Consider the following 26,089-nt stretch of genomic DNA (forward strand, 5'->3'; position numbering starts at 1 on the left):
ATGTGTTTGGTGACGTACAAACAATTCCTCCTTTCATGACCAAGCGTCCAGTTTCTCATTTCCAAAATTATTCACTAGAGGGAGCAAATACAAAGCAGTTGAGTCTTTCCACACTCAAAGGCAAAACGTGGCCTGCTGCTTCTTTTACTAGCAGTTTATGTCTCAAATCAAAAGTCTGTGTACAGAAAAGTACTTTCTCTGTATTCCCGTGCACTTTTTACTTCCACAAATTCTTAGTGCTGAGAGAAACTTTTTCATTTTGGACGGAGAACATTCACAAATGTCGGGAGCCACTGGATGTTTGTGCTGCTCGGAGACGATTCCGCAACGGGAGCGCGGTTCAATACTGCATGCCGGCGTTCTTTTTGATCACTTGACTTAGCGGTGTTTGTTTGTCCGATGTTGTGATGCCGCTGATTAGTGAAGGGCGGATTAATGAATCATCTTCTCTGAGGGACACCATCCATTCATCTGCGGAGAGAAGCCCGTGATGCATTTTTCACACTTTGCTGCATAATTAGACGTATTGATGAATATTAACAATTAAGTCTTTCAAATGTCTTATTTCATCTGACGCCAGATAAAGACTGCTGCTCTTAGTGAATTCAATCCTGAGACGCTCCTTGCAGAAACATCTAACATTCACCCAGAAGGCTTTGCTCGCTCGCGCCATGCTAGTTGCTCTGGGCTCCCTATACGCCCCCTCCATGCCTGCATCCCTCAACTAACACCCACCCTTCCACTCCCCCTTTTTCCCCCCCGCCATGATTTTTTTTCCCTTTTTTGCTTGTTTGATATATTTCTTTTCACCCCACCACCACCATATTCAAAGACTTATACAATATACATGCTCCATCTGGTCAAACTTGGTGAACTTTAATATACCTGTCAAGTGCAACTTTAAAGTTTCCCTCGCAACCTCTACTAAGTCTCGCCCAATCCACCAAGGCTTTAATTAAAAAGCAGCCCCAGTTCCAGGATGTGCTTCTAAATGAGGGAGTTTGTGCTGGCAGACGAGGAGCTGGGGTCTTGCAGTGGGACCCGGCTTGTGGCTTTCATCACTTCCACTCCACAGCTCTGAAGTTCCGGAGAGGCATCTGTCTGACTTGAATTGGAAAAGATGGAGAGATGCACAGTGAGAGGAATTTAGACAGAAGGAGAAATTGAAGGAGCAAGAAGGGAAAAGGGGGAGGAGGGGAGGGGGCGATGGAGAATATCATGTGGGGGCTGATACTCCTTTTGTTCTGACTGTGCAGAAGTAAAGTGAAATGTTAAAGGTAGACTTTTCTCCTACATTAATGTTTCTGTACCCATGTTTGAATGATTGCCTGTTAGTGTGACATTTTAGCTCATCCAATTATTCATAATGGGCAATAATTATTTTATTAAAATCACGGCTTTTTATATAAAAAAAAATATTTGACTAAATTCATTAAGTTTTTATGACAAAAACACAGAAAGTGTGGACATTCGTGCATTTCTACAAAGATCTAATTGTTAAGATTTTACATCAATTGTATATAAGTCTAATGAACATGCTTGATTTGGAAATATCTGAATTTTGAGCAGAAAAAAAGTCCGAACAGTGTTTTTGTCAGCAGAGCGAAGGTCTGTAAAGATTTGTTACCGAGCTGCTGGATGATCCTGAAAACCAAGCAACTATGACATCTAGTGGTCATTTCCTTAAAACACAGTGTTCCAGAGAAACAACGTGTGCTCCTTTAAACAACTAGAAATTATGAAGTTGTAAGATATTCAGCATTTAAGAAATCACATTACTGGACAAGAAAGCATAGTATAATTAAAAAAAACATGTAGATTAAAGACTCTATTCTCTTGTTTTCAATGCAAAACCAAAATATGTTTAAAGAAAGTTTATCCAATAATGAGAAAAGCTGAAGTGACCTCACACATCTAATATTCTGTAGCAAACATCCTCCAAAGAGAAGCAGTTACATCTAAAGGGTTAAGAAGACAGGAAAGATGAAAAAGCATGTTGTCTCCCAGTTTGCTTATACTTATTTTCTTTCTTTCTAAATGATAAAGAAAAGGTCAGAACAAGACAAGAAGAAGAAGAAGAAGATTGATTTTCCTTCAGGGGTCAAAAGCCAAAGATGTCAGGGACTACAAACGATAAATACTAAAAACATTATGACTTCTCTAATTCTGTAATTTGTGTCAATGCTGTTTATAGAAACTTCCCATTTACATATTAGAAACCAAAAGGCCTGAACATCATCCAGAGCTTGACGTTTCTAGGCAGCGAGCCAAACTCGACTGAACCCTGTAAAAGGTTAGTAAATTCTCACGCACGTCTGGAGCGGCTCTCCGAGCATACTTTTTTTTAAAGTCATGTGCTCCGGTTTATTTGTCACCAATAACAATAAACGATACAAGTTCATTTCCACGGGGCTTTGGGTGCATCTCGCTGTTGTGCTGCTATAATAACTTTGACGTACAAGTGGATCTGAGAGGATTATCCAAAGTACGGTTACTACAACTCCCGGGACATTACTTTAATAAATATGACGACAGACAGGATTATAAATATACCTTGAACATTTTTGTCCTTTAACACACAGACAACTGGTACACGTGCAGGCTGAATGGTTACGTATCTCCTCTATAGTGTCATTAACAGCAGCTGTTCATATCTGATGAAGGGCAGGGCTCAAATATAATATACGTTTGACTCATACAGACATGCGGAGCCATAATGCAATCAGTCTCAGTGCTACCCCTCTCTGAGTGTTTACTGGGCGACTAATGGAGGCATTTTGTAGCTTCTATGCAGCTTTATGTAGGGTCCAGCTGCTATATGATATCCACCATTCAACCCTGTGTAATCTTCTCAAATGAGGCTTTTGTTTTGATGATGTACCTTTTTCTTTTAGCTCTTTTGATGCATCATTATCTCCACATTACCAGCTTCAATGTACCAAATAATGTTTGTTTTTTTCTTCCCTTTCAGAGCTAATAAATAATCAACTCTGAATAAAAACAAATACTGTGTTTTTCGATTGGAAAAGTTCATCAATGTCACAAAATAAACTCATTACACCCAAATTAAATATTTGCAATGCCAGAGCAGCTCTGTTATGGGAGCACAGTGTTTCATATTTGATCTTTTTTTATTTTTAATCTCATGGAGTCGTGCCATTGACCTGCCAAGGGACCGTTCCATCCTTCAAGCCTTAAAAACAGTGAAGTGCTACCATATGCAGGGTTGAGGGTCCTATTGAAGCCATCACGGGCATCAAGGCATCGTTTAAGGTTTTAGTTATATTATTTTTGGAAAAGAAAACTTTTTAAGCTGAGAAAAATGTATAATAATAAATTGGTGCTGCAGAGATTAATTTTCGGGCTAAGGGAGAGAGACTTCTGCATACTTATGGATAGAAGTTATAGACTTGTCGGCACGTTCATCATCGTCTGCACTCCTCAGTCACAACGTCTGTTTTTATTTTGTATAAGCTCCAAGACTCTCCGCATGTATAATAAATCAGAACAGTCACTAGACTCACTGCTTTTTGACCGGCTGGTCAGCGTGTATGTTCTTCCAGCCATGTTTTGTGCCACTAAGTTTGTTTGCTTTCAAGAAGTTTTGTTTTGTTTTCATCCCTCACTTCGTTTTCTACCATATACACCCCTTGTTCCCCGTTTGCAGTTTTAATGTTTCTAGTTTTGCACTGGGAGGTTTTGCTGGTCAAATAGATCATGTTGAACCAAAGTGCAGCACGGGGACTACTTTGAAAACAAAGGTGTCCCAGTTGCTTTTAAAAATCTTATTCTAAATAACTGGTGGCTTCATTAGATGCATGGAGGATAGCGCCCAATACGCCTTTTAATAGGTGTGTTTGTGGGAAATGATTGGTTAGCTGTGATGCTCATTTATCACAGCCAAACATTCTTAATTATTCCATTTTGTAGGGATTTTTTTTTGTCCAACAGGTTGTAAAACCATCTGTGCCGACCTGTGTTTTTATCTTATTAATATCAAAGCTTAACAGTTTGTGAGGTAACACAACTATTCCCCTCTGTCTGTGTCACAGTGAGATACGTCCACAATTTCTTTGCAGAGTGGAGGCCGTAAAGAGAACCAACAAAAGGGGCACAGCAGTCATAAAGAGACAACGTTTTAACCAGATCAAAACCAGCTCTGATCTCATCTGGGTCCCCGGTCTCTGAAGAAAACATTTTAGAGACATGGACTGCATGGAAATTAAACAACACACGCAAGAAAGAAATAACCCGGTTCAATCATTCTCCGATGCCGTGATCTACACACACAGTTAAGCCAAGTAAGGCAAGTAAAACATCACACACACACAAGGTTTTGTGAGTGTAATTAAATCATTCCATGTTCGGCCGTTGGGATCTCCCTCGAGGATTTGGAGGCCCACACTGACAGTCCCTGCAGGTCACAGGGGTGGCTGTTTTCCTTGGACATGTTTCATGAGACGGCATGTGTTCTCTCTGGGAATTGGGTCCTTTGGAGGGAGAAAAAAAAAAAAGGCGTTTTGAAATCTGGGATTCTGGACATCGGAACAATTGCTGACCACAGACTCATCTCAGTCCTGCACCTTAACTCCACTCGAGACCCGGGTCTTTGATTGAAGAGGATCCCGGCGGGTGGCCTCGGCATCCACAGTATGCCAGAGGTCATCTCGGCTCGTCTCATGTTTGCTTTGTTTATGTTTTATTAAGGAACCCAACAACGGCAATGTTCGTAGGACACGGTGGAGTTTGGGATTACAGGAGCTCTTGATTATGGCTACCTCTTGCTCCGTGGAGGCAGGAGGAGCAGGGAGGGTGTTCCTGTTTATGATAGTCTGAGATAAACGACGATGCATCGTACTGCAGGCAGATAGATCTGAAAGAAACATCTTTTCAGATGTTTGAGTCCTTTGCTATCATCTATCACATCCTACATCAGTATTATTGTAAGACAACTTCCAGCCAGATGCAGCAGACCGGAGCACAAAGCTGTTTGTCTGCAGTCTGTGACCAAGAAAGAAAATATGCACCGTTTTACATTTTTCATAAATTGTATTGATTTCAGATTAAATCACCAATTGGATTACGTTGTTTTTCGTCAATATCATCAAAATATCATATACACGTTTCATATCAGACTCGTATCCTGTAATATTGCAGAAACGCACAAAAACACTGTTGACGTTGTGAAACAGTTTGTTAGAATACAAAACTTCTTGGTGAGGAAAACCATTGTGGTTTGTGTTTAAATAATAGTGCAACAATGCTTCAACAGAAAAGTGTGAACAACCGTGACAACCGTCAATAAACAACCACTCTGAGTAGACTCTCTTATGTAGCGTTAAGTAACAAGCATTAACAACATCACGCAAAACACTGTTATGCAAAACGACGTTATGCAAAACGACGTTACGCAAAACAACGTTATGCAAAACGACGTTACGCAAAACAACGTGACGCAAAACAACGTGAAGCAAAACAATGTTACGCAAAACAACGTTACTCACGCAAAACAACGTTGCGCAAAACAACGTTGCGCAAAACAACGTTGCGCAAAACGTTACGCAAAAAACAACATTACGCAAAAACAACATTACGCAAAAACAACATTACGCAAAAACAACATTACGCAAAAACAACGTTACGCAATACAACATTACGCAATACGTTACGCAAAACAACGTAACACAAAACAACGTAACACAAAACAAAGTAACACAAAACAAAGTAACACAAAACAAAGTAACACAAAACAACGTAACGCAAAACAACGTAACGTGAAACCACTTAAGTCACCTGACAATCGAGGAACGGTTATAGTAGGTTACACAAATACAGGGTGTTTGGTAATAATTAAGAAATTATGAAGATGAAGCTTGCATGTTGGAAGCCCAAAAACATTGCTGTAGAAAGTCATATTAATTTCTGATAAAAAGATAATTACACAATCAGAACCATAATCATACACACAGAGAGCTAAAGAAAGAAAATAGAGATGAGTCCATGAGCAGATTCTACCGCCGCTGTGAGAGATACTGAGAATGGACTTGAAGAACAGCGGACCCCCTGCCGAGGCGGGGCTCCGAGTCCGTCCTCAGGTTAGGCATATTGACGGCTAGCCCATTTGAGCAGAGAGCCAGCAGGCTCGGGTCATTAGCCTCGCTGCAGCGGCTACGACACCAGATGGAGGTGGAGGTATGGCTGTAGGCTGTACTGTGATCCAAGACTTCTAAACATGTAATCCACTCTCCTCTGAGGCTCCCTAACCGCAGGAAGCCTCTCATGCTGCTCCACTGATCTCACGGCCTCGGCGCACCTTAACATGTTTCACCAATAAATAAATATACGACATCACGTTTGATATGGCAATAAAGGCGTGGTGAAATGACTTCCAAAGCATTGGCTTCGTGTTGTTTATGATGTCTGTGCCGTTGGTTCAATATGGAAGACTGAGAGTCAGTGTATGGATTTTTTTTTATGTTGTTAGTTCAACAGGAATAGATATAATCAAATTGTCTTCAATGGGACTATGTAACATGAGAGATTTATGAGATTATGAGTATCTACGAGGAGTGTGACTCAATTGTAAACCAGACTAATCGAGAACAATTAGCTCCAAACAGGAGTTATTACTGTTTGTGTGGATGCTTTGTCCAGGTACACCCGATGTTATAATAATAATATTGTAATAATAATACATTTTATTTATACAGCACTTTTAAAAGGAACTTAAAGACACTTTACATATAATTGTAATTAGTTTGTAGTCACATGATTGTTACAAGTATCATAATTTTTAAATCCCTCCATAAAAGGGTAAAAAGAAAAAGAAAAGGTGGGAATAATTGTAAACTATGATACAGAAAACAATGGAATAATTATGAAAATAACCAAACTAAATGTTAATACTGATCCACATTATTATACACTTATCAAACGTGCATGATTTCAGGCATTACCTAATTATATTTTCCCCTCAGTTATTATAATGACCAACACATAATGGTGAATCATGTTTCCACATCGGAACTATGATGACAGTCATGATGCAGGTTTCAGGTGGTGCTGATACTTGATGTAAATGGAAACACTTTAGATTAGGGAACACATATCAACCATGAACTAGGTTCTTATTAGCTTATTCTTATTAAGTGGTTTACAACACCTCCCTAACTCACTACCAATAAGCAGTGATTAGGAAATTATTGATGGAAAACTCTCACAGTAGTTAACGGCCTAGTTGTTGCAGAATATGATCATGCAGAATAAGGCATTAGAAAGTGATTTATAATGGCTTAAAAACAGCCAATATGCTACTAAAAGAAACTTGTTCATGGTTTAATATGTGTTCCACATTTATTGCAAGACAACTGTTGTTTTCAGGACCAAACAGTTAAAGTCCAAGGATTAGAAGAATCAGTGTACTAATGTGGGCATCGTGTGTCTTTAAGCATATACTATAACAATGCTACTGTAAAGTGACAGATTCTGTGTTTATGTCCGCAATTCCCCTGAAAAATACGTGACTTATAATCCGTAGCTGATCATCACTGTTTCACACACAGCAGCCCTGTCTTCTGGAAGAACATTTCATGTAAACTAACACAGGAAATGATGATGATGCTGATGATGTCCAGACATGCTGATGGTTTTCGGGAAGCCTGCTGTTGCCGCTCAGCTGGTTTCATGTGAACTAAGTTTATGCCCTTTGCAAGTCATCTGAGGTTTGACATTTTGGCTGCCTGATCCTGGTGTGAATTGCAAAACTGTCATCATAGCATGTTGTTACATAACATTTACAGTAAGTGGAGGCTACACGGTTTTCAAATCCCCCCTCCAAATGCCAGTAAAGTAATGATATCCTTCTTAAAATTGTTTTCTCTCCAAATCTTGTATTTTTCACACAAGAACCCCGTTTAAACTGTGCACACTCGCCCGTCATCAGTTTTTCATCAACCCAGTGACCTCACAAACAGAACAAAAAAGAACATATCTTTATAAAAGCACGGAGCCTGCGGTTAATAACCCGTATCTCCAAAAACATACTGTCAGAGACTCGGTAGCCCTGCCCTGGTTGCCTGGCAGTGCCCATTTCCTCAGCTTTGATCATTAAGGGCAGGAAACACCAGCCAATGTGGGAGGCTTACGCAGTATTACTCACTCTGCACGGAGACGGATCGCACGAGCGATATGTGAAGAAGAGAACCAACTCTCTGGTGTTCTGGTAAAACAGTGGACTCAAAAGGTATAAAAGACACAGTATGTTGCATATCGATGGGTGAAAAGCAAAACCGTCTATCTAAAAAATTAAAAAAAAACGTTCTTCCAGAATGCTATTTGTTAAGATACCCGATGCATAATACACTGTTTTTGATTTTCCGATATAATGTGTTAATAAAACAGACTAGGTATTGTTAACCTTCCTTGTTCTCATCATCAATAGTGAAATCCGCTGGAAAATCCTGCAGATGGAGGTTTTGCTTTTCGGCCATCGATATGGTTCGCTATGGTCGATTTCATACGTCTGGGAATAAGTGCATTTCTACAGTAGGCAACAACTTTTAAAAGGTTTATGAAAAGTAGTTGTAAATAATGCATCAAATGACAATGTGAAACGAGAGAGGGGGTAGTGATATGAGCCTCTTAGCACTAGAGAGCATTTTAGCGCCTTTAAGCTCATCGTTTTGGTTTTACAGCGCCAAACGTGACTGTTTTACTGTTTTGAATTCACTTTCACTAATGCCATGTCCAAGATGGAATATTTAGTTTCCAGTTTTCATAACATTTGTTTGCCACTATGACATTTGCAAGTTATTCCAACTTCATGGGCGACCCTGTATTTATGTAGTTGGTGGAGGCCAAAGCAGAGCTAAAACTAAGTGAATGTTGAACCTCCATGAACAGAAACATGGTTTCAAATAAATGCTAAATGTTCTCTCTGTCTGCTGCGAAACTGAAAGAAAAACACGCTTTTACACCAAGCCATCAGGTTTTCAGTAATGTTGGAGAATATTCATGCCTTTTAAGGTTAGTGGGACCCGAGGCTTCGCAGGCAACGAGGCTTTCACTCAAATATGAACTCACAACCTGGTAATGCAAAAGTTTTTATTTATGCATTGTAACCACTTATTGCATATCGGTGAGGCATTTATAAATGATTCAATAACTCAAATAAAATAAATGTTAATTTAGTCAACGGGGAGGCAATTAAAACATTTCACCAGTATGCCTTTTTGAATCATGTATATATAAATTAGTATCTCAGATTTTCCCCATCAGATGCTGCTGCACATTACAATGATCTTCTCAGTGTTGCGTTTCAGTTTGAAAACAAGCTTCCTGTTTTAATTGTCTACACAGGTGGGCCTCTAAGTATCCTTTGACCCTCGGAGCCGAATGAGGGTCCCATTATGCAGGTCAAAAGTCAGTTTAGTGCTCGAGGCTCGGTGATCTCCGCGGCGCTTGATATCCCATGAATCACAGCAGTCACTGCTAATCAGCGTGATTATACGTGTATTTTGACATGCGAGGCCATCACAAGAATTAGCGATTTACATTTGGTGTTAACTGATTTTGAGCCTCATGCTTCATCATTAAACTGCGGGTAAAAAATGGTCACTTTGTTGAAGTCTAAATGGTAAAAACTAAGAGCAAGTTTATCTTGCAGGCCTTTATTCTTTATTAATGATCGGAAGATTAAAAAAAACAAAAAAAACAAGGCGTTCTACACACACACAGGTCACATCCACACAAATACACATTCAAGGCACATCTCCTCCGATATCTCCGCCTGTCATCACAGACAAAATCAGAGCCAGATGGGGTCAGTCTTCTCCCCCGTAACCTTTGACAACCTCGTTCTCATGAACACAGAGGGGGCAGCGATAAGGCCCGAGGAGTCGCTGCCCGCTCTGCTGGAGGAGGAATCCCCAGGAGGAGGTCATACAGTATGAGGGGGGCCAGATGAGGCCAGCAAATCCCTGTGGTCTGTTAATCAACACAGAGGAAAAACAAAATAAAAGGCAAAAGGTATTGTATCACGCCTGAGGGTCTTATGAGATAACCGCAGTCTGCAACTGACAACGTGATGATGTGATGTCAATAAACATTTAGAAACACTGATTACCACCACAGTACACAAGTCTGTGTATTCCAGAATATTGTGATGAATCTGCACAGTTTTAAAGGATAGTTCTGACATTCATTTAGATATATATATATTTTTATTGTTAACAAATCCCATGAAAAGACAAAAAAACAAAAGCGTTTTAGTTCATCTATCAATATTTAGTGATTTCTCGACTCAAGCCCATTGGTTCCTGCTAGCGACATAAAAAAAAAGCCCACAAATAGTTACATAAATAAATTAAAAAACATAGTAATTCACTTTCATTTTGAGCAAACTCAAACAGGAGTGATTCATGCATTTACACAGGACTTTCACCCGGGAGACGGCTGTTCGTGTGAAACCAAAAGCAAACGTTGTAACGCTTGTTATGTAACATTACACCATTTCCATTAGTTGCGTTGTTAGTTTATGTCATGACGCTGTTATTTGAACACAAGCCACGATGCTTGTGTAACCTGAACCAGGACGCGTTGTTGCCGAAACCAAACCAATCATTTCGGAGTGTTTACTACGTGTCATTGAGTGGTTTGATTTATGAAACTTCTTTTGGTGTTTTGCAGGAACATAAACACTTTCATTTTTACTTGTTTTCTGCCAACTGGCTTGCCAGAATTATCTTTTAACTCTTTTTTTAAGCTAAATGAGAAGAAAATGCATTTGCAAATGACAAAAAATAAGCCAACCAACATACACTCGAGCTTCCAATCAGTCAGATACTGTGACAGGTGCCAGCCATACAATGAGCATGTGTGAGTGCACAAGTGTTAAGAATAAACCTTTATTGTGATCATCTCATTATAACACAGAAATAGAACTTATCCTTATGGAGCGGCACTATAATAGTCATGATTATATTTCACTGGCGATGCAGCCAAATATGGAAGGAAGTCTGCTTCAGAAGTCGAGTAATTAAATCTGCTGGTTAATTTTATAATTTGAGGTCAAAAATAAAAGTCGCTCTCGGTGAGATGCCAAGTTTGCGATTTAGTCTTTAATGCTAAAACGGCTCACCTTGAGTTTTACACACAAATCCAACTTCATTAGCTCTTATAAATGTTAAAGTATTCATAGAAAGGAAGGCATTGTGTAGTTTCACAAGGGAGTCTCAGAGAGCAATACAAACAGGCCAAACGCTCCACATCAAAGCGGAAAGCAACACTGCAAGCAATCAAGGGAAATAAGTGGAAGGATTAAGTGTTCTGGAGGGAGGAGGGGGGGGGGGGTGGCAGGAGGTTGGGCCAATTAAAATAGCAACTGGATATGATGGACAGTTGGGAACAGATTTGGAGGAAAGCATGCAGATGGGAGTGTTCCTCCTGACAGACTGCCGTCACATGATATACACATGTCAACACATGTTGTACAAGAATGCATTTTATGAACCACTCACAGCTAAAAACAGAGCCATTTTCTTTTCTGACAAACGCGTTTGACCTCAGAGCGCCGTCATAAAATACATTCAAAACGTGTCGTCTGATAACAGATCTTTAAATCTGGTAACAAGCTCGAACGGAGCCACATCTGGAAGCTCGACAAGGAAACCCCATCAGTCTCTCTTGACTTGATTTGTTATCTTCGCTTTTTGGGCCACTTGGTTTTCACAGCTGTGTTTAGGAGTAGCACGCCACGTCCAAATTACCTACAGATGTTTTTTTTCCCCCCAAACCTACCTGAAGTAGAGACCTGAATTGATCACAGCTCCAGTGGTTAATGCTGAATATACAGAATATACACGTATACAAAACACCACCGAAACATCTGAACCTGTGCTTGCTGGTCTGACAGATACGGAGTTATAATTACGCTCCTGGCTTTTTGAGTACACACTCGTGGGCTTCCTGATAGGGGAAAGCGAAGTGTGATGGGCTCAGACTTTATCGCTGCATTTAGGGTCTGTCCGACAGGAGCCAGATTGTCAGCAGGAATGTACCACGGCTGTGTCGGCCATGTCAAAGACGCCGCTATCAGCTGCTGTGTCGTCTGAGACCTTTAGCAACAGGCATCGTGTGCTCTGTAGAAACGTTTCTTCGTCCCACGGTGTTATTGAATTATTGGCCAGTTATCAGTTCTTTTGCGCGGCAGTGTGAGCCGCCCAAACATATTAATGATATTAGTGAACAGAAAGAAAATGAAAGAAAACATGTGTATGGATTTCTCAGGAGGCCGTGCGTCAGAGAGGATATTGGAAACAGCAAGCTGATAAACCTTAACCCTAAAAATGCAGTTCTGAGATGCAAGTTAGTAAAGATTGAATGTCCTTTAAGTGCAGAATGCACCTCCAAATACCCTTCAAGACAGCTCTGACACTTCAGGTTCTAGATCTAGATTATGTGGTTGATAATCTGGATAATAAAACATGATTTATCACTTTGATTTCAGTCAGCTCTTGCAACTTGATGTGAGATGTTAGTTTTCTACTAGCGTGACATTCTCTGCAGAAACTGACCTCTGGTTGTAGCTCAAGCATAACAAAAAGAGACAGACGCAGACATTTCTGATTGATCTCACGTTTTAATTCCTATGACCTATGGTCTTGAGGAAAACAGTTCCTTATGTAATCAGCTGAGTGCTCCGAGAGCCCACAATTAGTCGTCCCTGCAGGAAGAGTTGCACAAAGAGATAACCTCCCGTCAGTTCCCATTAACCGCACACCTTCGGATGACTCCAGGCCAACGTGGAGGAAGTTGCAGGAACTTTACAGCAGCTAAATACTCCGGAATCTTCTTCCACGGGCTCTTTTCATCAGATATCATCATCGCTGCTTTCACAAGCTTCCCCCTCCTCCCTAATTAAGATAGGGCTGTTAATATTGTATTGATTGATCTCGGATGAAGTCGTGTGCGCTGGCGCTAATCAGGCTCTCGTAAGATTCACGTTTTCTTTTTTTTCTTGGATTGTGTAACTTTTTTTTGTTTGTGTGGTGGCATATGTCCCAAATTAATAAAGCCAGGCAGTAGACTGAACCCTCTTCACTCTGTCACTGCTTGTCACAGTAGAATTGGCCTCAAACTTATTCTCTCTCTCCTCTCCTCTCCTCTCCTCTCCTCTCTGTTCTCTCTGTTTTCGCACAAGTGTCCCAGTTAAGAAATTGCTTACATCCCACTCAGTCTGGGGCTGGATTGAAATTTCCCATAGGGTATGTACCAATATGCAGAGAGCACACTTCGACAGATGCCATCAGAGAACAAGCATATGAATTACCAGGCAGTCTGCCATCTTTGAGTTCAGACAGAATGGCATTAATACCTGATTACGATCCAAACAACAACACAACAACAACATGAAAGCCAAAGCAACTGGGAGCAGGTAAAGGTTTCATCATTTATATATTAATGGATTTACTAACAAAGACTCTACTACCCCCTCAAAAGTTAAAATGTCATAGAAGCTGCCAACAATCAAGGGACTTTGGAATAAAGGGGGGGGATATCAGATGCCGTCAGCAAATCACGTTCCAATAAATTAAGTATTTGCCACTGCTGACCATAACTAATTCAGAAGCCATGATAAATTCATGACTACAATTAAAGAAAACACGATCCCTTTAATTTTAAATGGCTGTAAATATTGGCATTACCCAATTAAGTCACATTTGAGTGTAGGAAAGTACCTGCAAATGAACCGTAAACACTGAACTTCTATGTTGTGGGAGGAAGCGTGAAAGTGTCATTCCAAGGCTAAGAAGAATGGGAATGGTTTCATGCAATTGTTCACTATTGTGTGTCTTTAATGCATTATAGAATATAGTAATCGTTTGGATATTACAAAATGTAAATACAAAATGTGTCCTTACATTTTTTATATAAATATAATAAAATAAATGTAATTCACTCATACTGGTTCATGTAATATGTAACCGTTATTTGGTTTAAGCTGTAATATTTATGGAAGCTCATACAATAGAGTGTAGCTGCTGAAAGGAAAAAAATGTCCTCATGAGTTAAGAAAGAAAGCGTTGGTGGTTTGTTGAAATGCAACACAATAATTTTCTGACCTCAAGTCTCTTCTGTGCGTGTGAACCTAACCAAATATTATCACAGCAGATAAGAAAACTGTGATATGAATGCGTTTTGTAATGGAGACATGCATTTTGCAATGCATTGACAAATGATGTCAGCAGACCAGGAAGTGCTCATTTATGTTCATACATGGAAATCAGTTGACAAACTGCATATTTTGTCTTTTTGTTTGACTTGGTGGAAAAGAAAGAAGCTTGTGACAAAAGGTGTTGTTTCATGTAATGAACAAATATCTCAGCGGTTAAAGAAATACATGGTTTACTCAACATGTAATATGAAATTGCTTGTAATTGTATTTGATTAGAATTGTACAATGTTTTGGTTAACTTTATTGAAGTTCGTCCCAAAAAGCCACATCATCATCACCTACATCTTGTTAACGGACATTGTTTAATGTATTTTTTACCAAATACGTTCTAAATTCTGCCAGACAGGAGTGATAGTATGTGATGATTTTTTTTTAATTGAGTGGTTTTCCCCTTTAAGCAGCTGCTGTGTCAGCTCTTTGTCGGAGGGGAAGACAGATTGTGGTGACTGTGATAGCCCTCTTCCTGCTCTCAGCGCGCATCATGATAAATGGTCCATTTTGGAATCCATAATGGACACTGATGTAGGAGCACTCTCTCTCTCCCTTGACATTGAACCGTCTTCTTCTCTCAAGCATTCAGTGATGTCCGTCCGTCCGTCTGCGTTGTTTGTTTTGTTGTTGTTTTTGTAACGCAAGGAATTTATTATCTTTTGAAGGTTTCTCTCATTTGCTTGTTCAGATGTTTGGTAATTGAAGGGAATGTCGAGACTTAATCACATTAACCACAATGTCATTATCCAACATTTTATAGTGAATATAGTATATATAATTTATAGACTATAGTTTATATATAAAGTTTTATTACAAAGCTGCAGTTGAAGTCTTGCTAGAGAGTCAGAAAGGTGGTCGGCCACCCACGCCGCGGTTAGTCTGTAAAAGTAGAGGCAGTCTGATGGTTTGCTCCCACTTCCCCTCTCTCCATAGGGGGGAAAACACACTGTTACATCACAAACATGGACACCGACTTCCCCAATGCCTTCCTTCCTTTCCGTGTAATCTCTGCTGCTGTCTGTCGTGCGAGCAGACAGTTTGCGTGAAATGTACACAAGACGTCTTGTGAGTCGGAGAGGGATCGAAAAGAGGAGGTGGGCAGGATTAAAGGGGAAAGGGGCAGATTGGAGGGCCCCTGTGTGTGTGTGTGTGTGTGTGTGTGTGTGCCTTAGAGATGACTGTCAGCAGGCGGTGCCTCTGAGAGGAGAAAAGGGGGGGTAGGTGGGTGGTGGTGGTGGGGTTTCAAAAAGGGGCCCAGTCTGTTACCAAAAGGGAGGTGGAGATTTACTATCCCACCCAGTCAAAGTGTCTCACTGGTGCTCTGACACACACACACACACACACACACACACACACACACACACACACATGCAGAGATACACACCATCTCACACACACACACACACACGCTCAGACACACTGCAAACTCTCCACAGGAAACTCTGAGCCATAATGCGAAGGCACCTCAGAGCAGACGGGTGCGTTGCTCAAACCAAGTGGGATACGCTGCGGCTTTGATAGCGCGTTAATTACTCATGTGATGTGATACAGATGTCTGGGGGCTCCAGCCGAAAGTTTGCCTGACGGTTTCCAAGGGGGCCAGGCAGACATTTTAGAAGCGGGTAGGTGAAAAACCAAAATGTATTTATTATTCATGGTTGGATCAGTTTGCATGCTGTCACCGATCCCAGCAGTGTCATGCTGATGCTAAACTGTGATGCTACGTGAAGGGCTGGCTGCTAAATAGTTCTTTGTGTACTTGGTGACAGCTGGGACTTTGAACAGGAAGAACTCCGGGCCGTAAGAGTTGCCTGCGCGGTGACATGATGAAAAGGGCTTCACTATCGATCTGACAGCTTGGAACTTTATCTGCTCTTTACTAAGAGTTTTGTGGAGTGAATGACTCTGATTTCTTTTTTTTTTGTCCAGAAAGTTTGTTGTTCTTTCCTATGCGGATGCAGTAAAGGTGAAGATGTTATAGATTTATAAGTAAACTAAGACTAAACTAAAAAAAGAGTGTTTGGTTTATATCTGGACCCTTCGTGCTTGCATTGACAGACTGATAGGAAATCAACCCTGCAGCACTTCTTTCATGTAAAGAAAAGCTCTTTGTTGTGTAACCACATGTTTAAACCCTTCTAAATTAGAAACAGAGGGAGAATGAAAAAAACGGAGGGAATCATTCAGTGGCAAAGCCCGCGCAGGAGGCGACCCTGTGAAAACAAGCTGCAGCGTTATTGACACAAAGCCGGTAACAGACAGCTCCGTCTTCCAGCGACGACGGAGAGCAAACGAGATGCCCGACGCGGCTCCCTCCGACTCCTAACGAGTCCTGGCGTCTCCCCATCTGTGCCCCCCTTGGCAACCAGCCCTTTTTCTCGAGTCTCGAAGAAGTTGTTCAACTTCCTCACGGCTTTTGACAGGACAGTAATGCCGTCTGACTCCCTCGTAACTGACTGATATTCCACTTTGGTTTGATTTCAACTGGAGGCAAAACGCAATAGAGTTGATGGAAAAGTGTGCTGTCTGAAAAAATAACCACATCCCCCCCCCCCCCCCCCCCCCCCCCCTCTTGTTTGTTTTCTGCTCTCTCCAGTGATATATCGGGACAGTCTTTCAATCAGTGAAATCAAAGCGCCGAGTGTGTTCCATAATGGCCGCCCCAGCTGTGCGTATGTTGGTGCTAATGGCCTGTATGGCAGCCAGAGGAATGTGCCAGATAAACATAGACGAAGCCGAGGAGGACTCTCTCCTGGGCTCTTACGTCCACTCCACCCTCCAGCCTCAAGGTTTCTACAGCACCGTGGGCCCCAGCACGGGGCCCGGCTTCCCCACGGTGGCCCGGGGGGCCAACGCTCAGGCCGTGGGATCTGGCAACCACACCAAGAGACCTCCGCTGTGCCACAAAGCTACGTCCATCAGCTACTACTTCAAATACATCCACACCATCATCTCCATCGTGGTGTTTGTGGTCGGCCTGGTCGGCAACGCCACCCTGCTGAGGATCATCTACCAGCACAAGTGCATGAGGAACGGGCCCAACGCCCTCATCGCCAGCCTGGCACTGGGCGACCTCATCTACATAATCATCGGCATACCCATCAATGTATACAAGGTACAGCTTACACGCTTCGTTTCCAAAGCAGAGCTTCTGAGTGACGGGTCTGTGAGGTCACATGATGAAATGCAGCAACAATGGAGGTGATACGCAGAGATAAAGTGGAATATTACAGACGGGAAAGGGGGGAGGGGGGGGAGGGGTGTAAGGGAGTGTGCAAATAGACGGGAAAGAGTAATCAGTCGGACGCCGTTATCTCCCTCGTGTGGGTAGATTAGTGATGAGAGGAGCAGGGATATGGCTGGCTTAAATAAACACGGGAATCAGACACACACACGCACACACACACACACACGCACACACACACACACACACACACACACACACACACACACACACACACACACACACACACACACACACACACACACACACACACACACACACACACACACACACACACACACACACACACACACACACAGCAGTGGCCTCGTATCGACCTGGGAGCATTAGTCACTGGCCCATATCTGGAGGGTTTTTGGGGTTGTTTTGTATGCTTGTTTACCCAGTACCCAGTCTTACTCCAGTGATACATCACTTGTGGGGTTTGGAGTTTGTTGAATGTTTTATTCACATTAAAAGTGAGATTTTTTAAAAGTTTGAAGTGTAAATAATAACACCCTGTAGTGTGCAGGCATCTCATTAGTTCATATTTGAAAAGTTAACTGTATTTATGGGGCATTCCTGGCGTAAACAAACCTTTTACAGTAACATTTAAAGTTTTTGGTTTAGTGGTTGCCTCTTATTATTTTATTAGAGTGTATTCAAAAGAGCTGTCAATCAGTCTGAGAGCAACGGCTGCTTACAATTTTGTGACACTGTTAAGATTTCGTAGCTTTTAATGATGATAAATGATGCTTCAGGCTCCTGTCTCGTGCTGATTTATACCCATAAATAGTGTCATGCTCTGTATAATAATAAAGAACCGGAGTCATCACTCAACCTGATCTTTCCGATGCGTTATGGGATGCCATTTTACAAGACAGGGAGAAAAAAAGAAGAAAGAAAAGCCACCTGGTTAGAATTAGCTCGGGACTTTGAAGGCAAAGCGACTTTGTAGTCTGAGCAGCACATGTCCGAGACAGAAACAAAACCCCAACCAAGGGAACAGTTTGTGCACAAACAAAGAAAGAGCCACGTCCACGATGTTGAAAAGCGCGTCGAAGCCTCTCGTTTCACTTCCTCGGGGGCCGTGACGCTGTTCCCAAAAATAATCAGCTACTTATACACTGAGAACAGTTTCCCCTCCGCTCTTCTGCGCTCCTGGGAAACGAACACGGCACAAGTAAACAATAGGAGGGCCAGGAAGCGCCGTGGAGTCCTTCCTATGGCTTCAGCCCGGTTAAAACCACTTTGATGGAGACAAAAGGTCCACACCTCACATGACCTTGACTTGGAAGTAATACTGCAGGTTGTGGAAATGTAGATACTCGTATCATTATTAACGTTTGGTCACACGTTTTCAGATGCTTGAAGGGTTTTGGGGATGTTTGCAGGACATGCAAAAGTTTTGCAAAAGCTTTATCGGCTGATGAGCTCCATATGGTCCGTGTCAGACTGGACTCTGACGTTAAGATGACGCAGAGAGGTCTTTCATGTGCCTCCCATCTGCATGAAAATGACCATAAATAGATATTAACGGAACAAAAGTGCGATTAACAGTCGCCTCCCTAATGACTCGTGAAGACGGATTACTTTATTTAAATACTTTGTTTGTACCGATGCGTGCGCCGAGCCAAACAGCGATACATCACGACTAATCATATCAGTGTTCAGAGTTTCATTCCGGTGGGAAAAGTGTTATTCTGACAGCTTTTTTTCCCCCCACCAGCTCCTGGCGTCACACTGGCCTTTTGACGACACGACGTTCGGCCTCTTCCTGTGTAAGATGGTGCCCTTCCTGCAGAAAGCCTCCGTGGGCATCACCGTCCTCAACCTGTGTGCCCTCAGCGTGGATAGGTCAGTGCTTTCCCACGCTAGTTTTATTAGGTCACGCCTGGAGCTTTGACATGCCAGGGAATCAAATGGCAAAAACATCCTGCTCTCTTAATGCTATAAAAAGTCACCCAAGTGCATTATTATTAGAGGTGCTAAATATGTATGATGTGGTGTTTGATTGAATATGAACGGTAAAGTAGGTTCTTAAACAATCAATTTATTCTCTAAAACGTATTTGACATTTAGCCCTTTTCTCACTCTGATGAAGATGGTTTTATTTGTGTTTTTATCATTCCGTAGAGGAAGGTTTAGGTCTTGGAAAGCCAGCCAGAAATCTGGAAGAAATGTTCCAGATATTTGTTTTCGTAGTTGAAAAAGCACAAAAAAATGAGGAGGCAGTCAAATCATTGGGGGGGAGGGAACAAACTAATTTAATCCATATTTTCTCTTAAACTTTAGCTGAATTTATCACAAATGTTTTCTGGAGACTGTCTGAGCCCTCTCACCCAAGCCATTTATCTCTGCTCTTCCATTCATTGCCTGTGTGTTCAAAACCTCTTTTATAAGATGCTCTTTACTCCTTCAATGGAATTATTACATATGCAACATTAAGTTGCATATGATCTATGCACTGTAAAATCTATATATAATGCTTATATAATAAAACATTATGTTGATTGCAAGTGTACACCAACTTTATTTTTTTATAATACCTTAATAGAAATTCCCTATTGAATAAATGATGATCGTGAAGTGCTGAAGCTCAGTGTCATCTCACTTTATGCACTAGACACAACTTCTGAGATAAGAGGCTGCTCTGAAAACGCTCCGGGGTTCAACCAGGCAAACATATTTAATGACCTCTATTATGAGAAAAGGGCTGCAGCGCCGTACAGTTGTGTTCAAGTGCAGATGCTCGCCGTTTGTTTCCAGGAAACGTGCAGCGTACCCGTTAGTGTAACTTGAATCTCTTTTGTATCTTTTCAACGTTGGCGGAAGAGAAAAAGGTGGATACATTACCACTTAGTGAAATATAAATGCCGCCATGTTGTTCGACAGAGAATTTCAAATGTGTCATGAAAAATATATTGTTTTTGCCATAAAATCTTGATGCGGGGGTTTTACTAAAACATTTCGACAAGTGGTTTCCATTAATGAAACAAACAAGCAAACAAGTCTTCGGTGCGTGAGGAGAACACGAGCCAGCACGCAGACCTCTGCCAACATGGGCCACTCTGTTTGGAGCCTTCACAAAAATATAAATATTAGATATTTAAAATAAACTATTGATCATCTCCCCCTCATTAATTTGTAACATTTTGATATTCTTTTGCTGACTGAGCAGTTAGTGTTTGGTGCGCTGCCATGCATAGATAGAGGAGATGTTGTTCCCTGTCAGTCGGGGGAGACAAAGAAAATGATGACTTTACCGATTTCCATTTAATGACGGAGCACCGACTGAAAGCAGCTGAACTCCTGCAGCCCTGGTTTCAATTAATAAATAGTAATAACATGGTTACCAATTTGTATCCCAGGAGTGCTATATCAGCTGCAGCACCTCGCCACCCCCACACCCCCCCCTCAACCTCCATATTACTTTAATCTAATAAATGTAATACGTCTCATCCATCGTGTTGTGTCTGCCCTTCTCAGGTACCGAGCCGTGGCATCCTGGAGCAGAGTTCAGGGAGTGGGCATCCCTCTGCTCACCGTCGTGGAGATTCTCTCCATCTGGTTGCTGTCGCTCTTCCTGGCCGTGCCGGAGGCCATCGGGTTCGACATCGTCCCCTTCCAATACAGGAACCAAACCCTGCGCACCTGCATGCTCAACCCCAAGGGCGACTTCATGTTGGTACGCTATCATCTCTTATCTTTTTTGTGTTTTTTGGGGATGAGAAGCAAAATAATCGACGTTAAAGTGTTTTTGTGTCCCAGTGTTTTTGCTCGCATTGAGGCCACGATGTGCCGTTTGGTGCGTGGTGTCACGGTGCTCATAGGGAGAGGGGAAGAGACAAAATATTATTGGAGTAATGAGATAGGAAAACCCACAAGCATGCGGATCAGCTTAAAGTGAAAGTGCAGCTTCAGCACAATCTTTCCATTGTCTTAAAAGCACGTGTTGTTTGGAGTGGATGAGGGCTTTTAATGGCACGCCGATGTGCTATTTTGGATAATCATATTTTTAGAGCATGAATAAAACAGTAGAGTAAACATTCTCCTGCATCAAATCATCTAAAACACAAGACAATTGAGAGAGCTCTCAAATTTAAAAGTCTGAATTTGACGCAAAAAGAATTTGAGTGGCTGTCGCTTTAAGAAATAAACTCTCCCGTGTGATTGTGGCCCCTTTCACATCCTCGGAGCACATAATTGATTGCAGGCCAAGTGCAATTACTGAGACCTGAAATCGGGGGCCTCAAGCAAAGCCACATGTGTGTCCATTTACTCCATATGTTCAAAAAAGTGGAGTCTCTCAGATATCAGCAGTGCGAACGCCGAGGTCTGAGTGAAATTGGCCTCTTGGCAGCATCATTTCAGCAACGAGCGATGATGCATTTTCCCACCATATTTTGTTTTGTTGGTAAATACGGGGCTTCACGGTGGTTTTAGCGGTTAGCCTCGCAGCGAGAGGGGGCCCGGGTTTGTTTCCTGATCCGGGTGGATGGATGAGTGGATGGGACATGAGGCCAAAGGGTGGAGCGGATCTGCAGACTTAAAATCCTTTGTTTCTGCTTTTCACAAACATTGCACAATGTTTTTTTCAGTCAAGTTTGAAGGGTTGTGAAATCGTGGCATTTTTTTAAAGAGCATACGTATGATATTTTCTTAACAACCACAGAGGGCAAACGGCCCAGAAGTGGATGTTTATTACATGCACATGTGAATTACTCACACGGCCTGCAGTGACACTGGAGTACATGGGCAGTCTGGTGGGGGTTTAGGTCCAGATAGATTCTTGTTAACAGGATAAACTTTACTTCAAATTCAACACAAATTCACCCATGATTTCTCATTTGGACCCAAAACTTGACGACAGACCCTCCCTCTACTGAAAACATGGAAGTCCAACAGGATCCACTGCTGGGAAAGTGAATAAAGTTGTATGAGATCCAGCTCAGAGGAGCGGACGACTCACTCAGTATTTCATGCATTCATTTGAGCTTGAATGTTCCTGTTTCCCGTCTGCAGTTCTACAGAGAGGCAAAGGACTGGTGGTTGTTCAGCTTCTACTTCTGTGTACCGCTGACCTGCACCGCCGTGTTCTACACTCTGATGACCTGCGAGATGCTCAACCACAGGAACGGCACCCTTCGGATAGTCCTCAGTGAGCACCTCAAACAGGTCAGACCGCACTAACAACAAGCCCTCACCTTACACACGATCAGGTGTTTATTTCACTAAAAGCACATTTGTAATGAGACAACATGTAACACGTAACATTGTTTCCTCTCTAATGGCGGATTGAAACCTGGTGTCTCTCTCTCCCTGCAGAGGAGGGAGGTGGCTCGAGCCGTCTTCTGCCTCGTCCTCATCTTTGCCCTCTGCTGGTTCCCGTTGCACCTCAGCCGCATCCTGAAGAAGATGGTTTACTGGGACGACGATAAGAAGCGCTGTGAGCTGTTGAAGTGAGTTACAAAGATGGGAGAAGGTCTCGGCAACAGAGTGTGCAAAGATACATGACATGGCACTGCTGTTGTTTGAAAATGTCAGTGCCCTTGGGCTTCCAAATACCCACTAAATAGACTTTTATTAAATGTATCCTGCTCAATATTTGTACTTCTTATTTTCCAAAAAACAAAGTGTTTACCATTGAATGCTATTGAAAAAGCACCCAAAAAGGTTTAAATGGTCTATAAAATAATTATAATCATCCTCTCTTCTCCTTTCACATTTCCAGTTTTCTGCTGGTCATGGATTACCTTGGTATCAACCTTGCAACAATCAACTCCTGCATAAACCCCATTATCCTCTACTTTGTCAGCAAGAAGTTCAAAAACTGCTTCAAGGTACAGTCCTACAACACATGGATATTAATGCGTGTAACACACTCAGTCTTTATCTCTCTCTCTCTCATACAAACACACACACACGCACACTTCAGATTTCGTCTGGCCAGTAAAGCAAACAGTGAACTCGGGCCTTTTGTCTGTGGTGGTGATGGTGACGTTCCATGAGCAACACGTGAAAAGCAGCCCGGTGATTTATGTATTCACATTGCAGGGCTGAGGTCACACATTGCAAATGTCTAACGGACCTGGGCTGAGATAAACCATGTCTCAGGTTTGCACGTTAAAGAGGGGGGGGGGGGGCAAACAAGGGAATAGCCACACGTATAGTAGAAATTGCGATGTTAAAGAGACAGTTCAACGTTCTTGCTGGATGAGAAGATCTCGATCCAGAGAAGAGCTCTCATCTCGTCTGTGGTAAATATGAACAGCCATCAGCTGCTTACGGATTAAACCAATTACATGTTAATGAGTCAGTTTTAGAGGTGCTGGTAGTCAGAATCTTATCTTTGGACACCAGATTTCAGTCTTTAGAGAAATCTGAAATCACTCAACAATCTTCTCATTTAAACCCACGACAAGAAAGCAAACAAGTGCATCTCATTATGTTGACACCCTCATTTTCTCTCCCCTTCTTCTCTCTTCACATGTGTTCTTCCAGTCATGTCTGTGCTGCTGGTGTTACTCCGACAACCAGCTGAGCAGCACCGGACCCATGAACGGTACGAGCATCCAGTGTAAAAGCCCCGAGCCCAACAACGTCCACACGGACCGCAGCATCCGGAAAGACAGCGACTGATCCCTCACCTCATCTCATCTCTATTTTTGTTTTTAAACTTTTTCCATATACCCAGCAGCTTTTAAAATACAACAAACGCATACCCTAAAAGTACACACACATATCACAAAGGGCTTTTTCCTCCTGACAATAAATGCACATCCTTAGGACCACTGAAGCAACAAATGAGCCTGGCGGGGATGAGTTAGGAAACAGGAGATTTTTAAAAAAAAGAGGAAGAAACAATGGATTTTTGACTTCCTCAGACAAACTCCTGGTGTTCCCACACCCACGGACAGTGTCGCCGTAGCGTGAGAGACGAAGGGGAGAGCGGGATGAGGCGGAGGAGGACTCCCTAACAGGATGCAGCTGAACGGTGACTATAAATTACCCTCAATCAGTAGCAAAAGCGTGCTATTCCTGTAAAAGGGCAGCACTACTGGGGAGGATGGAGCCACGGGAAGGGAAAAGAAGAGCGCCTGCTGTCAGAGGGAATGACGGGAGACGAGCTTGTGCCGTCCCCAGGAGCTCGCCGCTCATTGACGGTGGGAAAACAGGAAAGCCGACTCGAACAATAATTCATTTGCCATTAAACATGCGAGCGGTTGCACGGCGTATCGTACTCACACTCATTATTCATCCAGCTACTTTGTGGTATAATTAGAAGAATGTTTTAGAAGTTCGTTTGCTTCCTACTGCTTGACAAAAACATTATTCTGATCCATCAAGTAAAGATGGGAAACGTCTCTCAACAGAAAGAACCACAGACCTGCAAACTTCTGGTTAATCATCCCCAAAAACACAGAATCATGTCCGGTTTCAGGAAAGGACGCTGGCACAAAATCAAGAACAAGGTTGAAGGTTTTAGAGCCGATAAGGTACAACTCTATATTTCCAAGCAAAAGATAAATATGAGGTAAGGCAGGAATTATCTTCTCCAAACACTGTGAATCTGAGCAAATATAATCAACATTACTTGTGACTTTTATGCTCTTATAACCAATGGAATATATATATATATATATATGTGTGTGTGTATAGTGTCCACTTTTATAAAGTGTTATATTGCAAGTATTTTACTCAGACAACATGTTTAATGACATGGGCAAATGAGTTATAACGATGGTGGCAGACGCTAGAATTATTAAAGGAATAGTTCAACATTTTGGAAAATACCCAAAGAGTTAGCCAGTCTCATGTCTGTACAATAAACTATACAGCCAGATATGGTTAGCTTAGCTTAGCATAAAGACTGGAGATAAGGCTTGCCTGTCTCTCTGACAGCCACAAAATGCTACAATGATAAAATGTGCTAATTATTGAGCTTTAGAGCTGCCGGTGGGTTCTCCAGTTCTTTCCAGTCTTTATACTAAGCTAAGCTAAGCTGAGCTAACCGGTTGCTGCCTGTAGCTTCATGTTTAAGTCGAGCTTAAATGGAAAAATGCCCTTTTAATTGCTTTAAATTACATCCCCGGTCATATTGTGCACCTATTTAACAATAATACCCCCAAAATTAGAAATGTTTCTGTATTTTTATATCAAAATCTGATGTTTTTTCTTCCTGTAAAACAACATTTATAACAATCTAATTCCTCCCAACTTTACGTCCCGCCTGCCGATATTCTCACACTCGGAAATACTAGATACTCTTGAAATGCCGTTTCAGCTCGACTTCAGTGAACAGACATGAGAGTGATGACGATCTAGAAAATGATTTTGAAACTTTTCTTTTTACGTGGAACTCTTATTCAGCTACCAAAAATACACTGCCTTATACGATTTGATATGTGAATACATGTAAACATTTGTGTGTAAGTGTTTGACTGTGTGATAGCATGTGTGTGTGTGTGTGTGCGTGTGTGTATAATTAATGTACAGAAGAACAGGTGATATCTGTACAGTTTTTATTTTACCACTATCCATCGGCGCAGTTCCTAATAATCTTTAGAAAATGGAATTCATGACAATGTTTGTTGTTATCGACGCTGCTGCTTATACCAATAAATCAGTTTCCATCTCCA

The 26,089-nt window shown here is 41.8% G+C and overlaps 1 protein-coding gene across 1 annotated transcript; it reads left to right on the plus strand.

The window, feature by feature from the left end:
- The first annotated feature begins 15,551 nt into the window (after nucleotides 1–15,551).
- ednraa (endothelin receptor type Aa) lies at nucleotides 15,552–26,089 on the plus strand. Its single transcript, XM_084005751.1, has 8 exons — nucleotides 15,552–15,846; nucleotides 16,821–17,339; nucleotides 19,177–19,304; nucleotides 20,937–21,135; nucleotides 22,473–22,625; nucleotides 22,776–22,909; nucleotides 23,182–23,290; nucleotides 23,952–26,089. The coding sequence occupies exons 2-8, from the start codon at nucleotides 16,878–16,880 to the stop codon at nucleotides 24,087–24,089; spliced, it is 1,323 nt and encodes a 440-aa protein (XP_083861877.1). The 5' UTR covers nucleotides 15,552–15,846; nucleotides 16,821–16,877; the 3' UTR covers nucleotides 24,090–26,089.

This window comes from Eutrigla gurnardus, assembly GCF_963514095.1.
Source record: "Eutrigla gurnardus genome assembly, chromosome: 3".
Classification (NCBI taxonomy): Eukaryota; Metazoa; Chordata; class Actinopteri; order Perciformes; family Triglidae; genus Eutrigla; species Eutrigla gurnardus.